This window comes from Thunnus thynnus, chromosome 17 (genome assembly GCF_963924715.1).
Source record: "Thunnus thynnus chromosome 17, fThuThy2.1, whole genome shotgun sequence".
NCBI classification, from domain to species: domain Eukaryota; kingdom Metazoa; phylum Chordata; class Actinopteri; order Scombriformes; family Scombridae; genus Thunnus; species Thunnus thynnus.
In genome coordinates, this window is record NC_089533.1 from 10764247 (window position 1) to 10779270 (window position 15024).

The 15024-nt window shown below is 38.6% G+C and overlaps 5 protein-coding genes and 1 pseudogene across 5 annotated transcripts; 2 read left to right on the plus strand and 4 right to left on the minus strand.

Annotated features, from left to right (window-relative positions):
* Window positions 1–2157, minus strand: part of LOC137201174 (hemoglobin embryonic subunit alpha-like) — a 2334-nt pseudogene extending 177 nt beyond the window's left edge.
* Window positions 2158–3539: 1382 nt separating this feature from the next.
* On the plus strand, window positions 3540–4393 carry LOC137168251 (hemoglobin subunit beta-2-like). The gene is made up of 3 exons (XM_067570773.1): window positions 3540–3699; window positions 3852–4074; window positions 4182–4393. Exons 1-3 carry the CDS (start codon window positions 3608–3610, stop codon window positions 4308–4310), a joined length of 444 nt encoding a protein of 147 aa, XP_067426874.1. The 5' UTR covers window positions 3540–3607; the 3' UTR covers window positions 4311–4393.
* A 1277-nt stretch (window positions 4394–5670) lies between these two features.
* On the minus strand, window positions 5671–6591 carry LOC137168418 (hemoglobin embryonic subunit alpha-like). The gene is made up of 3 exons (XM_067570994.1): window positions 6452–6591; window positions 6159–6366; window positions 5671–5869 (listed from the first exon to the last, which is right to left on the minus strand). Exons 1-3 carry the CDS (start codon window positions 6547–6549, stop codon window positions 5741–5743), a joined length of 435 nt encoding a protein of 144 aa, XP_067427095.1. The 5' UTR covers window positions 6550–6591; the 3' UTR covers window positions 5671–5740.
* Window positions 6592–8406: 1815 nt separating this feature from the next.
* Window positions 8407–11846, plus strand: LOC137168416 (hemoglobin subunit beta-2-like). The gene is made up of 4 exons (XM_067570991.1): window positions 8407–8492; window positions 10879–11145; window positions 11299–11521; window positions 11629–11846. Exons 2-4 carry the CDS (start codon window positions 11054–11056, stop codon window positions 11755–11757), a joined length of 444 nt encoding a protein of 147 aa, XP_067427092.1. The 5' UTR covers window positions 8407–8492; window positions 10879–11053; the 3' UTR covers window positions 11758–11846.
* On the minus strand, window positions 8426–9713 carry LOC137168419 (hemoglobin embryonic subunit alpha-like). Its single transcript, XM_067570995.1, has 2 exons — window positions 9426–9713; window positions 8426–9126 (listed from the first exon to the last, which is right to left on the minus strand). Exons 1-2 carry the CDS (start codon window positions 9534–9536, stop codon window positions 8998–9000), a joined length of 240 nt encoding a protein of 79 aa, XP_067427096.1. The 5' UTR covers window positions 9537–9713; the 3' UTR covers window positions 8426–8997.
* Window positions 11847–12746: 900 nt separating the features above from the next.
* Window positions 12747–13590, minus strand: LOC137168417 (hemoglobin embryonic subunit alpha). Its single transcript, XM_067570993.1, has 3 exons — window positions 13439–13590; window positions 13141–13348; window positions 12747–12955 (listed from the first exon to the last, which is right to left on the minus strand). Exons 1-3 carry the CDS (start codon window positions 13534–13536, stop codon window positions 12827–12829), a joined length of 435 nt encoding a protein of 144 aa, XP_067427094.1. The 5' UTR covers window positions 13537–13590; the 3' UTR covers window positions 12747–12826.
* Window positions 13591–15024: the final 1434 nt, after the last annotated feature.

Consider the following 15024-nt stretch of genomic DNA (forward strand, 5'->3'; position numbering starts at 1 on the left):
TGCTGCTTTAAACACTTACAGTATTTCAGTGAAAATTCCCCCTGGCGGCCCCAAAAGGCATTTTCCTCATAGAGCACCATTGTAAAAGAGACGTCTGTAAAACTGTTGACAGGACACCTCCAACTACAAACAAGGCTTTATTGTTTTATTCTCTGTTATATGTTGTTGTTCATATGATGTTTACCTCAAGAAAACTTTGTTGTTTCACATTTATCTCAAATATAATGAATATATCACCATGTTTTTTCAGTCTTGTTTGCCTTGGGTTGCCTTGGGTTACTTTAATCACAGCGTTAACACATCATAAAACATCAGTATTCAACTGATAATGGCCGACATTGAAAACGTAGACATTTAACGTATCCGTGGTTTGCAGAAACGTAAAATGCCAACCTTTTGTTCTGGCGACTGGGTTGCGAGGAAACACCTGGGGCTACCCTCATGTTTCTGTTTGAATCAATTAGCCTATATTTGTTTGTACATTTAACTGCAGGACATTGTGATATTTTTTTTGTGTTTAGAATTATTATAGATTCTGCCCTATGATTGGATGCTGAGACCACAACATTTAGTGTTGTTTGGTTGAGATCATCGTGGGTTTCTCATTGTACTGTAAGCTTGTATTAAGCTCTTGACAACATATCATTATTTACTTGAGATTATTGTGAATTTCTTCACGTACTGTCGATTTAGATTCTGAGCCTCCAATAATGTAGTGCAGTTTACTTTACATATAAATGTAGTCATTTAGCTGACTTTTTCATTCAAAGCGACTTACAATTTTGTACCATAAGACTTAGCAAGGCACATATTTCCAGTAGTCGGCAGTAAGTGATACTGTTCGTCTAACAGTGCCAGATACAGTGCCCTGCTTGGAGTACATATGAAGCATTGACAGTAATATGAATTAGACAACATCATATATTTTTATTTACAGTTATTAAGGCCTCTTTATTAACGTTATCCTGCCTTTCCTATTATTGCGTAAATAATAAAACTGCACATGTACCTTGATAATCTCAAGGTAATGCGTTATTGAACTGTTTTGACTATTGTTATCTATATTCAAAAACAGCCCACCCTTCATGTTGATGTTTTCTGCGTGAGTGTTGCAGCCACTAACTAACTGCCTGACCATAGTGGTTGCTGGCCAGATAGTTCAAGCCTTTTATTATTGTTGGTGTATTTTTTGTTGTTAATACAGAGGGGGGATAGGTCAGGTATTTATATATTAATAGCTCCACATAATATCTATTGTTGCCATTAAATGCAACAAATGTGGCTTTTGTTTGGTCACTTGAAACATATTAATGTTATAATGATAATAGTAGTAGTTTCTTAAAAACCTGGAAAAAAATGTTACCGCCTATCCAGATGTCCCCGTTATGTTCAAAATTGCTTGACGTTTAAAATTCTATTTTAATGTCGTGTGTGCTATTCAACGACGAAAAAAAGCAGTTATGTATTAAAAATTAACTACACTTAGCCTACATGTGGCAGAAAGTCCGTCACCTGCTGCAGCTGTTTATCTGTACTTCTCAGCCAGGGCCAGAGCCACAGCAGTCAGGAACTTGTTCTTAGCCACATGAAACTCAGGGGTGAAGTCAGCGTGGAAAATGATGGCCAGGACCACAAGGATGTTGTGGGAGATAATCTGTGAAAAGAGGATAATGGCAAAGATGTTGGCCTATGCTTACATGGAGTTTTAGCTCCCCACAAGCTCACCCACACATCTGTCCCATATTATTGTTCTTACGTTTGCTCTTCCATATTTCACAATTCTAATGCTACATGCATGACCCTCACTTGTCAGATGCCAGGTTTATTTTAATAGTACTGAATAGTGCAGCATCGGTACCGTTATGATAATGACAAATGAGCACTGTAGTTTTAAGTCTTGAAAGGACCACAATTTGAGAAAAAATTGATTGATTACAGACGCTGACTCAGTACCTTGAAGTTGGCAGGGTCCACTCGCAGAGTGAAGGCATACAGCTCACTGAGGCTGAGAAGACCTCCTTTCAGATCGCCGATCTTGGTCAGAGCATCAGCAACTCCAGCCATAATAGATCTCCCGTGCTTCCTCACGTTGGCAGACTCAAGTCCTTCCAGTGGGCGAAGTAAGTCTTGGTCTGCGGGTACACGACCAGCATGCTGTGTAGAAAACTAAAAAGGTGAGAATGTAAATGAATCAATCAGTGGTAGAGCACGTTACATCAGTTTATTTGAAGTTATATTTACCTGGAGATAGCATCCATACTGATGTCGTCCGCCTTTTAAGACACCTTATCCCAGAAGGCCTTGACATTGACTTTGTCCTTAGCAGTGAGACTGGTCATCTTGCCTGTTGGTTGAGTGTCACTGAATGCTTTGTAGCCCAAACAATGGTTTTTTTTTTATAGTTAAAACAAAGCATGGACACACCCGAGACCACCTCCAAGATAGGCTGCAGAGGGCGATTCATGTTAGGTCATACATTCGTCGTTACATCATAAAATATCATTATTCAACGGATAATGGCCAACATTGAAACGTAGACTTTCAACGTATGGTTTGCAGAAACGTACAATGCCTACGATTTATTCTGGCGATTGGGTCGTTCAAATATATTGGACACACTCGGGACAGTCACGGGCTGTGAGCATCTACTGGCACAAATAAGGGCAAATAATACCACCATATGAGCATATAAATATTAATAATATGTGATATAATAGTATGTATTACAATATAAACATATTAATAATAAAATTATGATTAAAATCTGAAGACAGTTTTCACATGGGACCATTAGACAATTTGATCCAAGTGACACAGAAAACACCCTTGATGTGCTGCTTTATATTGAAGTTGCATGAAGAAATAACAACTTATAGTCACTAATATTCGTACTGACCTGAATGAAATGGTGATTGTAATCAGCAAACTGATGGCTGAGCGTTGCTGTTTACAATGAGCAGTCTGGAAATCAGTAAAAGGACGATACAGCTGACAGTGTCAAACTAATATTTCCACCGAAATTTTACGATCTCTGTCCAAGGTCCTGATCAAGGAACCTGCTCGGTTTCTTACGCTGTTATTGTGCAGTCTCTGGGTGACAAACTGGCATTTTGTTACTGTGTTCATCATGTATGTGTGTATATCATGCTGTGGCTCTGCCAACAATTTGTGATCATTTAAATTTACGCCTGTTTGACCAAAAGATAATGACACAAAGGGAAAACAAGTTTCAGGATATCTTGTAAAAATTCTTTTACATCATTATTTCTTCTTAACACACTGAGTTTCTATGTATTACACACTGGGTTTCTGTAATTTTTATTTAAATATGAATCATTGTGAGTCTGAATTGTTTTTCCTTGTCGAATGGTGGGGGCCTGTCGGGCTGTGGTGTATACTTTGTACCTCAAGCTACTTTTTGTCTTTTTCAGAAACAACCTAAGTGGTGCAGATACCCTTATCATTGCTGTAATGCAGCACTTGGCTGGGCCACCGCCTTCCGATCAGATGCTTCTGGAAGGGGAGTAGGGTTGCTTTAAAAGGGGCATCTGATGCCAGGGAGCACAGCATCTACTGATCCGCACAGGAGAATCTAGACGTCAGCAAAATGGTCGAGTGGACAGACTTCGAGCGCGCCGCCATCCAGGACATCTTCGCCAAGATGGACTATGAGTCTGTGGGCCCTGCAGCTCTTGCCAGGTGAGGTGTACTTGTTATTTTGTATTAACAAGAGTGTACTGACGTAATCTATATGACACCCTAAACAAGATGCACTTTGTCAGAATACAAACTTTCTTTTTTGGCACAAATGATCTCCATCTTAAACACTTGTTGTCTTTTTTTTATATCAGGTGTCTGGTCGTCTACCCCTGGTGCCAGAGGTATTTCGGCAACTTTGGAAACCTCTACAACGCCGAAGCCATCATGGCTAACCCCATGATTGCAAAGCATGGAACAACTATCCTCCACGGTCTGGACCGGGCTGTGAAGAACATGGACAACATCAAGGCCACTTATGCTGAGCTGAGCGTGCTGCACTCCGAGAAACTGCACGTGGACCCTGATAATTTCAAGGTAATGGGTTATGGAACCGCTGTGACTATTATTATAGATATCCAATAATCATTCCCAAAAAAGCTCAACTGTCATATTGTTGATGTTTTCTGCTTGTTATGTTGCAGCTGCTGGCTGACTGCCTGACCATTGTGGTTGCTAGCAAACTGGGCAAAGACTTCACTGCAGATGTTCAAGAAGCTTTCCAGAAGTTCCTGGCGGTGGTTGTGAGCTCCCTGGGAAGGCAGTACCACTAAAGAGCTGCAACAGAGGACCATCACATGATGACAGGCTCTTTGTATCATGTTTGAAAAGCAAATAAAAGAATAAGCATATTCAAAACGTTGGTTGTCTGTAATTATGCACAAAACAGATTATATCACCATGAAAATGTATCAGCCTATTTGAGAAAATGGTGATAACAAAAAAGTGACCTTTGGACACAGAGAGGGACAAAAGCGGTGATAAAATGTTAAAGTGATAGTCCATGTGCATATCACGCAGCATGATTTTAACTCGCCCTTCTGCTGGAGTTTAAGTCACAACATCACTGAATGTCAACTACCATCACCCTATCTAGTTTTAAAACTAGGACTTAGTAACGTATCATTTCATTTAATAATAATAACAATAAATGTTAATAATGTTAATAGTTTTGTTTTTAAAAAAGTATATTATCATTGTAATTATGTTTTGGTTTATTGCATAACATATATATATATATATACATACACACACACACACACACACACAGACACACACACACACATATATATATATATATATATATATATATACACACACATACACATATATATACATATATATACATACACACACACACACACACACACACACACACACACACACACACATATATATATATATATATATATATATATATATATATATATATATATATATATATATATATATATATATATATATATATATATATATATATATATATATATATATATATATATACACATACATACATACATACATACATAATGTACATATACATATATGTGTGTGTGTGTGTGTTATGCAATAAACCAAAACATAATTACAATGATAATATTTAAAAAAAAAAACTATTAACATTATATGTATATATATACACATATACATATGTATATGTGTATGTATGTACGTATGTGTGTATGTATGTGTATATATATACGTATACACACATATATACATACATGTGTGTATATTAAGTAAAATTAAGTAACATTAATGCTTACTTAAAGCATTAATGTTACTTAATTACATGTTACCTCTTGTTCTGTTTTACCATGACATTCTTCAATTAATTCTCGTAGCACTTTATAACGAGTACAAATACTCAAATAAAATGCATGAATTAATGCAGGATGTATCATGAACTGCTGATGCTCAGCATTAACAAATGATTAAGTCACTATGACTTTACGTGTTTAGTTTACACTTAATAGATAGTTAATTCATAGTTACTTCATACATTAATTGACCATTTTTTATTTTTTTTATGTATTTAAACTCTGCTAGTTTATTGTGCTGTCGAACAGACTGGAAACACAATTGACTTTTGATGTCTAAAATAATCACAAAGAAAACCAATGTTATTTTTGTTTTTTAATGCATTTATTTATTCTCTGCAGAGTGAACTCTTGCTGAAGTCTCAGTCTTCTGCTCCAGCTGTTTATCTGTATTTCTCAGACAGGGCCAGAGCCAGAGCAGCCAGGAACTTGTCCATAGCCACATGGGCCTCAGGGGTGAAGTCAGCAGGGAACATTATGGCCAGGACCACAAGGATGTTGTGGGAGATGATCTGTGAAAAGAGTAATGTCAAATGATGTTGGCCTATGCTTACATGGAGTTTTAGCTCCCCATCTTCCCATCTGTCCCAGATGTTTGCTGTTACAGTTGTTACTCATTCTCTACTCCATTCTTCATATATACAGTATAGACCTATTGCAGGTTTATCTGAATGGAACAGAATTATCTACTCTACATAAGAACATTATGTGCCTGTTAATGACAGATGAACCTGTTGCGAATCTTGAGACCAAAGTCTGAGAAACACACTACATCATGTATTAATCAGTTTGTATCTTCACCTTGAAGTTGGCAGGGTCCACTCGCAGAGTGAAAGCATGCAGCTCACTGAGGGTGAGAAGACCGGCAGTCAGGTCGTCGATCTTGGACACAGCATCAGCAACTCCAGCCATCACAGTTTTTCCGTGCTTCTTCACGGGGGCAGAGCCAGGACTCAAGTCATTCCAGTGGGAGAAGTAAGTCTTGGTCTGCGGGTACACGACCAGCATCCTGGGTAGACAATTTAAAAAGGTGAGTATGTAAATGAATCTATCAGTGGTGGAGCGCGTTACAGCCACTTTTAAGTCATATTTACCTGGACAGCGCATCCGCGCCGATGTCATCAGCCTTGGGAGCAATTTTAGCCCAGAAGGCCTTGACAGCGCTTTTGTCCTTAGCAGTGAGACTGGTCATCTTGCTTGCTGGTTGAGTGTCGCTGAGTGCTTTGAAGCTCAAACAGTGGGGGGGGGGTTTTATAGTCAAAATTCAGCATGGACACACCCGGGACCACCTCCAAGATAGGCTGCAGAGGGCGTTTCATGTTAGGTTGCAGCTTCCATGAGATAAACAAAAATGGAGTTTCTTTGAATTACATCGCTCAGTCTTATGCGAATCATTGCTGCTTTAAACACTTACAGTATTTCAGTGAAAATTCCCCCTGGCGGCCCCAAAAGGCATTTTCCTCATAGAGCACCACTGTAAAAGAGACGTCTGTAAAACTGTTGACAGGACACCTCCAACTACAAACAAGGCTTTATTGTTTTATTCTCCGTTATATTATGTTGTTCATATGATGTTTACCTCAAGAAAACTTTGTTGTTTCACATTTATCTCAAATATAATGAATATATCACCATGTTTTTCAGTCTTGTTTGCCTTGGGTTGCCTTGGGTTACTTTAATGCGTAATTGTGAGGAAACACCTGGGGCTACCCTCATGTTTCTGTTTGAATCAATTAGCCTATATTTGTTTGTACATTTAACTGCAGGACATTATGATATATTTTTTTTTGTTTAGAATTATTATAGATTCTGCTCTAAGATTGGATGCTGAGACCACAACATGTAGTGTTGTTTGGTTGAGATCATCGTGGGTTTCTCATTGTACCGTAAGCTTGTATTAAGCTCTTGACAACATATCATTATTTACTTGAGATTATTGTGAATTTCTTTACGTACTGTCGATTTAGATTTTGAGCTTCCAATAATGTAGTGCCGTTTACTTTACATATAAATGTAGTCATTTAGCTGACTTTTTCATTCAAAGCGACTTACAATTTTGTACCATAAGACTTAGCAAGGTAAATATTTCCAGTAGTCGGCAGTAAGTGATACTGTTCGTCTAACAGTGCCAGATACAGTGCCCTGCTTGGAGTGCATAGGAAGCATTGACAGTAATAAGAATTAGACAACATCATATATTTTCATTTACAGTTATTAAGGCCTCTTTATTAACGTTATCCTGCCTTTCCTATTATTGCGTAAATGTTGAGCTCACAATGTATAACATTGCTTTCTTGACATTTTTTATCTCTTTACATCAATGATTTTTTTTAGCCTAATTGTTTGTTTTTCTTTACTTTTTAGGTTTTGTCCACCATAACCTGAAGGAATCCATTAAGAAAACTGTATACAAAGAAGAGAGATGTAAAGGAAACAACGAAAAGATAGATTTAACTGTTCATGTTCTGGAAAAGGATTCTGATGCTTATGAATTCATTCAAGATAGGCTCACCACTATAAACACCTCCAAGGATACAAATTTTCTGAGTGTGAATTCTGCAAGTCTGCAAGATCAGAAAGATGTATATTTCTTGTTTACATGCAAACACTCTGGAGCATGCACGCCTCAAAGTTAAGGCCAAAGGATGTAAAGCCTATGTTTGCTTCAAAAAGAGGACAGACTTGCTTAACATCTAAATATTACTTTCAGATTGTTTCAATTTGAGCCAGAAAGATAACAGTGCTCATCAGTTTTGGCTGGTAGCAACCTGGCTAACTCTTAGCTCACCTTTGCAAGCTAATGTTAGCTTCCTTTCATGGTAGAAAAATGCTAATCTAAAAAGCAAATATGCATTTTAATATCTTCATAATAATAAAGCTGTGGTAGCAGACTAGTGTAAACTAATAAGTAAATTTGAAAACTTTCATGTTGGATGTAGCACCTTCAAATTTGCGCCTCTTTGCCATTTTCCCTCCCTTTTTTTTTTTTTTAATTTAAACTTTGCAGGCATCGGCAGCAGGGCTCACCGTGATGACATCACAAAATGGTCTCAGGACAACAACCACTTGGCAAAATAAGGGCGTGGGAGAGAGCTGCACTCCGAGAAACTGCACATGTACCTTGATAATCTCAAGGTAATGCGTTATTGAACTGTTTTGACTATTGTTATCTATATTCAAAAACAGCCCACCCTTCTTGTTGATGTTTACTGCGTGAGTGTTGCAGCCACTAACTAACTGCCTGACCATAGTAGTTGCTGGCCAGATAGTTCAAGCCTTTTATTATTGTTGGTGTATTTTTTGTTGTTAATACAGAGGAAGGATATGTCAGGTATTTATATATTAATAGCTCCACATAATATCTATTGTTGCCATTAAATGCAACAAATGTGGCTTTTGTTTGGTCACTTGAAACATATTTATGTTATGATGATAATAGTAGTAGTTTCTTAAAAACCTGGAAAAAATGTTACCGCCTATCCAGATGTCCCCATTATGTTCAAAATTGCTTGACGTTTAAAATTCTATTTTAATGTCATGTGTGCTATTCAACGGCGAAAAAAAGCAGTTATGTATTAAAAATAGAGTTAACTACACTTAGCCTATATGTGGCAGAAAGTCCGTCACCTGCTCCAGCTGTTTATCTGTACTTCTCAGCCAGGGCCAGAGCCACAGCAGTCAGGAACTTGTTCTTAGCCACATGAAACTCAGGGGTGAAGTCAGCGTGGAAAATGATGGCCAGGACCACAAGGATGTTGTGGGAGATAATCTGTGAAAAGAGGATAATGGCAAAGATGTTGGCCTATGCTTACATGGAGTTTTAGCTCCCCACAAGCTCACCCACACATCTGTCCCATATTATTGTTCTTACGTTTGCTCTTCCGTATTTCACAATTCTAATGCTACATGCATGACCCTCACTTGTCAGATGTCAGGTTTATTTTAATAGTACTGAATAGTGCAGCATCGGTACCGTTATGATAATGACAAATGAACACTGTAGTTTTAAGTCTTGAAAGGACCACAATTTGAGAAAAAATTGATTGATTACAGACGCTGACTCAGTACCTTAAAGTTGGCAGGGTCCACTCGCAGAGTGAAGGCATGCAGCTCACTGAGGCTGAGAAGACCTCCTTTCAGATCGCCGATCTTGGTCAGAGCACCAGCAACTCCAGCCATAATAGATCTCCCGTGCTTCCTCACGTTGGCAGACTCAAGTCCTTCCAGTGGGCGAAGTAAGTCTAGGTCTGCGGGTACACGACCAGCATGCTGTGTAGAAAACTAAAAAGGTGCGAATGTAAATGAATCAATCAGTGGTAGAGCACGTTACATCAGTTTATTTGAAGTTATATTTACCTGGAGATAGCATCCATATTGATGTCGTCCGCCTTTTAAGACACCTTATCCCAGAAGGCCTTGACATTGACTTTGTCCTTAGCAGTGAGACTGGTCATCTTGCCTGTTGGTTGAGTGTCACTGAGTGCTTTGTAGCCCAAACAATGGGTTTTTTTTATAGTTAAAACAAAGCATGGACACACCCGAGACCACCTCCAAGATAGGCTGCAGAGGGCGATTCATGTTAGGTCATACATTCGTCGTTACATCATAAAATATCATTATTCAACGGATAATGGCCAACATTGAAACGTAGACTTTCAACGTATGGTTTGCAGAAACGTACAATGCCTACGATTTATTCTGGCGATTGGGTCGTTCAAATATATTGGACACACTCGGGACAGTCACGGGCTGTGAGCATCTACTGGCACAAATAAGGGCAAATAATACCACCATATGAGCATATAAATATTAATAATATGTGATATAATAGTATGTATTACAATATAAACATATTAATAATAAAATTATGATTAAAATCTGAAGACAGTTTTCACATGGGACCATTAGACAATTTGATCCAAGTGACACAGAAAACACCCTTGATGTGCTGCTTTATATTGAAGTTGCATGAAGAAATAAAAACTTATAGTCACTAATATTCGTACTGACCTGAATGAAATGGTGATTGTAATCAGCAAACTGATGGCTGAGCGTTGCTGTTTACAATGAGCAGTGTGGAAATCAGTAAAAGGACGATACAGCTGACAGTGTCAAACTAATATTTCCACCGAAATTTTACGATCTCTGTCCAAGGTCCTGATCAAGGAACCTGCTCGGTTTCTTACGCTGTTATTGTGCAGTCTCTGGGTGACACACTGGCATTTTGTTACTGTGTTCATCATGTATGTGTGTATATCATGCTGTGGCTCTGCCAACAATTTGTGATCATTTAAATTTACGCCTGTTTGACCAAAAGATAATGACACAAAGGTAAAATAAGCTTCAGGATATCTTGTAAAAATTCTTTTACATCATTATTTCTTCTTAACACACTGAGTTTCTGGGCATAATTTAAATATGAATCATTGTGAGTCTGAATTGTTTTTCCTTGTCGAATGGCGGGGGCCTGTCGGGCTGTGGTGTATACTTTGTACCTCAAGCTATTTTTTGTCTTTTTCAGAAACAACCTAAGTCGTGCAGATACCTTATCATTGCTGTAATGCAGCACTTGGCTGGGCCACCGCCTTCCGATCAGATGCTTCTGGAAGGGGAGTAGGGTTGCTTTAAAAGGGGCATCTGATGCCAGGGAGCACAGCATCTACTGATCCGCACAGGAGAATCTAGACGTCAGCAAAATGGTCGAGTGGACAGACTTCGAGCGCGCCGCCATCCAGGACATCTTCGCCAAGATGGACTATGAGTCTGTGGGCCCTGCAGCTCTTGCTAGGTGAGGTGTACTTGTTATTTTGTATTAACGAGAGTGTACTGACGTAATCTTTACGACACCCTAAACAAGATGCACTTTGTCAGAATACAAACTTTCTTTTTTGGCACAAATGATCTCAATCTTAAACACTTGTTGTCTTTTTTTTTATATCAGGTGCCTGGTCGTCTACCCCTGGTGCCAGAGGTATTTCGGCAACTTTGGAAATCTCTACAACGCCGAAGCCATCATGGCTAACCCCATGATTGCAAAGCATGGAACAACTATCCTCCACGGTCTGGACCGGGCTGTGAAGAACATGGACAACATCAAGGCCACTTATGCCGAGCTGAGCGTGCTGCACTCCGAGAAACTGCACGTGGACCCTGATAATTTCAAGGTAATGAGTTATGGAACCGCTGTGACTATTATTATAGATATCCAATAATCATTCCAAAAAAAGCTCAACTTTCATGTTATTGATGTTTTCTGCTTGTTATGTTGCAGCTGCTGGCTGACTGCCTGACCATTGTGGTTGCTAGCAAACTGGGCAAAGACTTCACTGCAGATGTTCAAGAAGCTTTCCAGAAGTTCCTGGCGGTGGTTGTGAGCTCCCTGGGAAGGCAGTACCACTAAAGAGCTGCAACAGAGGACCATCACATGATGACAGGCTCTTTGCTTGTATCATGTCTGAAAAGCAAATAAAAGAATAAGCATATTCAAAACGTTGTTTGTCTATAATTGTGCAGAAAAGAGATTACATCACCATGAAAATATAATAGGCTATATGAGAAAATGATAATAACAAAAAAAGTGACCTTTAGACACAAAGGGACAAAAGCGGTGATAAAATGTTAAAGTGATAGTTCATGTGCATATCATTAGAGCAGCATGTTCTTAACTCGGCCTTCTGCTGGAGTTTAAGTCACAACATAATTGAATTATTATTTTGTATTGATAATAGTTTTTTCTTTAATACCATTGTTCATATGTTTTGGTTGCATAACAGCCCATATTATATGACGTGTATATATATATATATATATATATATATTTTTTTTTTTTTTCCCCCCCACATATATATCATTGTTGTCACTGTTGCAAATCAGCACTTGGCCAGCTCACCGCCCATCCAATGACATGCTTTTGGGAGTGAAGCAGGGTTGCCTTACATACTCACGGTATTGCAGCAAATAATCCCCCTGGCGGCCCCCAAAAGCATCTTCCCCATAGGGCACCATTAAAAAAGAGACGACACCTCCAACTGCAAACATATATATACATATACACACACACACACAATATATATATATATACATACACACATATATATATGTGTGTGTGTGTGTGTGTTTGCGTGCGTGCTTGTTTACTTAATGCATGCATGTTTATTTAACTACATTTTAGCTCTTCTGTTTTACCACGACATTGCTCAATTGACGGAATTTTGGTAGCACTTTATAATTTCGCCATTAGTTTACATTTAATGGACAGTTAATTCACATACTTCATACATTAATTGACCATTTTTATTTATTTAAATTCTGCTGGTTTGTTGTGCTGTTGAACAGACCGGAAACACAGTTGACTCGCGATGTCTAAAATAATCACAAAGAAAACTGATGTTTGTTTGTTTTTTTAATGCATTTATTTAGTATTTGCAGAGTGAGCTCTTGCTGCAGTCTCCGTCTTCTGCCTCAGCTGTTTATCTGTATTTCTCAGACAGGGCCAGAGCCAGAGCAGCCAGGAACTTGTCCATAGCCACATGGGCCTCAGGGGTGAAGTCAACGGGGAACATGATGGCCAGGACCACAAGGATGTTGTGGGAGATGATCTGTGAAAAGAGAATAATGTCAAAGATGTTGGCCTATGCTTACATGGAGTTTTAGCTGAATGGAACAGAATTATCTATACTACATAAGTACATCATGTGCCTTGTAATGACGGATGAACCTGTTGCGAGTCTTGAGAAATTTGAGAAACACACTACATCATGTATTAATCAGTTTGTATCTTCACCTTGAAGTTGGCAGGGTCCACTCGCAGAGTGAAGGCATGCAGCTCACTGAGGGTGAGAAGACCGGCAGTCAGGTCGTCGATCTTGGTCACAGCATCAGCGACTCCAGCCATCACAGTTTTTCCGTGCTTCTTCACGGGGGCAGAGCCGGGGCTCAAGTCCTTCCAGTGGGAGAAGTAAGTCTTGGTCTGCGGGTACACGACCAGCATCCTGGGTAGACAATTTAAAAAGGTGAGTATGTAAATGAATCTATCAGTGGTGGAGCGCGTTACAGAAAGTTTTAAGTCATAGGCTATTTACCTGGACAGCGCATCCGCGCCGATGTCATCAGCCTTGGGGGCAATTTTAGCCCAGAAGGCCTTCACAACGCTTTTGTCCTTAGCAGTGAGACTGGTCATCTTGCCTTAGTTGAGTGTCGCCGAGTGCTTTGAAGCTGAAACAGTGGGGGTTTTTATAGTCAAAATTCAGCATGGACACACCCGGGACCAACTCCAAGATAGGCTGCAGAGGGCGTTTCATGTTAGGTTGCAGCTTCCATGAGATAAACAAAAATGGAGTTTCTTTGAATTACATCACTCAGTCTTACATTGACACGATCTTTTCAAATAATCTGCATTTAAATTATTATTATTATTATTATTATTATTATTATTATTATTATTATTATTATTATTATCATTATTGTTATATGAATCATTGTGAGTCTGAGGACCTTTATATTATATTACATTGGGGCTGTATGGTATACTTTCTAGCCCAGACTACAGTATTTTTGTCTCTCTCAGAAACAGTCTAAGCTTTGCATATACATTCTTCTCTTATTACTGGTGCAAATCAGCACTTGGCCATTTCACCCCCCATCCAATCACATGCTTTCATGAGCGAATCATTGCTGCTTTAACCACTCACAGTATCTCAGCCAAAATTCCCCCTGGCGGCCTGCAAAGGCATTTTCCCCATAGAGCACCATTGTAAAGGACACGTCCGCAAAACTGTTGACAGGACACCTCCAACTACAAACAAGGCTTTATTGTTTTATTCTCTGTTGTATGATGTTGTTCATATGATGTTTACCTCAAGAAAATTTTGTTGTTTCATATTTACATCAAAAATAATGAATATATCACCATGTTTTTTCAGTCTTGTTTGCCTTGGGTTGCCTTGGGTTACTTTAATCACAGCGTTAACACATCATAAAACATCAGTATTCAACTGATAATGGCCGACATTGAAAACGTAGACATTTAACGTATCCGTGGTTTGCAGAAACGTAAAATGCTAACGTTTTGTTTTGGCGACTGGGTTGCGAGGAAACACCTGGGGCTACCCTCATGTTTCTGTTTGAATCAATTAGCCTATGTTTGTTTGTACATTTAACAGCAGGACATTATGATATTTTTTGTTTTGAATCATAATAGATTCTGCTCTATGATTGGATGCTGAGACCACAACATGTAGTGTTGTTTGGTTGAGATCATCGTGGTTTTCTCATTGTACTGTAAGCTTGTATTAAGCTCTTGACAACATATCATTATTTACTTGAGATTATTGTGAATTTCTTATGTAGTGTTTATTTAGATTTTGAGCTTCAAATAATGTAGTGCCATTTACTTTACATATAAATGTAGTCATTTAGCTGACGCTTTCATCCAAAGCAACTTACAATTTTGTACCATAAGACTTAGTAAGGTAAATATTTCCAGTAGTCGGCAGTAAGTGATTCTGTTCGTCTAACAGTGCCAGATACAGTGCCCTGCTTGGAGTGCATAGGAAGCATCGACAGTAATATGAATTAGATAACCTCATATATTTTTATTCACACAAGATACAGTTTAAAGGTCTATGATTAACGTTATTAAGGCCTCCTTATTAAGATTATCCTGCCT

Bases quoted from the DNA above. Each gene is read 5' to 3' on its own strand.
- LOC137168419 (XM_067570995.1), bottom strand. From the start codon at position 9,536: ATGGCTGGAGTTGCTGGTGCTCTGACCAAGATCGGCGATCTGAAAGGA. The intron at 9,127-9,425 runs GTACTGAGTCAG...CTCTTTTCACAG, and splicing joins TGGACCCTGCCAACTTTAAG to ATTATCTCCCACAACATCCT.
- LOC137168417 (XM_067570993.1), bottom strand. From the start codon at position 13,536: ATGACCAGTCTCACTGCTAAGGACAAAAGCGTTGTGAAGGCCTTCTGG. The intron at 13,349-13,438 runs GTAAATAGCCTA...TTGTCTACCCAG, and splicing joins GGCGCGGATGCGCTGTCCAG to GATGCTGGTCGTGTACCCGC. The intron at 12,956-13,140 runs GTGAAGATACAA...CTCTTTTCACAG, and splicing joins TGGACCCTGCCAACTTCAAG to ATCATCTCCCACAACATCCT.
- LOC137168418 (XM_067570994.1), bottom strand. From the start codon at position 6,549: ATGACCAGTCTCACTGCTAAGGACAAAAGCGCTGTCAAGGCCTTCTGG. The intron at 6,367-6,451 runs GTAAATATGACT...TTGTCTACCCAG, and splicing joins GGCGCGGATGCGCTGTCCAG to GATGCTGGTCGTGTACCCGC. The intron at 5,870-6,158 runs GTGAAGATACAA...CTCTTTTCACAG, and splicing joins TGGACCCTGCCAACTTCAAG to ATCATCTCCCACAACATCCT.
- LOC137168251 (XM_067570773.1), top strand. From the start codon at position 3,608: ATGGTCGAGTGGACAGACTTCGAGCGCGCCGCCATCCAGGACATCTTC. The intron at 3,700-3,851 runs GTGAGGTGTACT...TTTTTATATCAG, and splicing joins GGCCCTGCAGCTCTTGCCAG to GTGTCTGGTCGTCTACCCCT. The intron at 4,075-4,181 runs GTAATGGGTTAT...GTTATGTTGCAG, and splicing joins TGGACCCTGATAATTTCAAG to CTGCTGGCTGACTGCCTGAC.
- LOC137168416 (XM_067570991.1), top strand. From the start codon at position 11,054: ATGGTCGAGTGGACAGACTTCGAGCGCGCCGCCATCCAGGACATCTTC. The intron at 11,146-11,298 runs GTGAGGTGTACT...TTTTTATATCAG, and splicing joins GGCCCTGCAGCTCTTGCTAG to GTGCCTGGTCGTCTACCCCT. The intron at 11,522-11,628 runs GTAATGAGTTAT...GTTATGTTGCAG, and splicing joins TGGACCCTGATAATTTCAAG to CTGCTGGCTGACTGCCTGAC.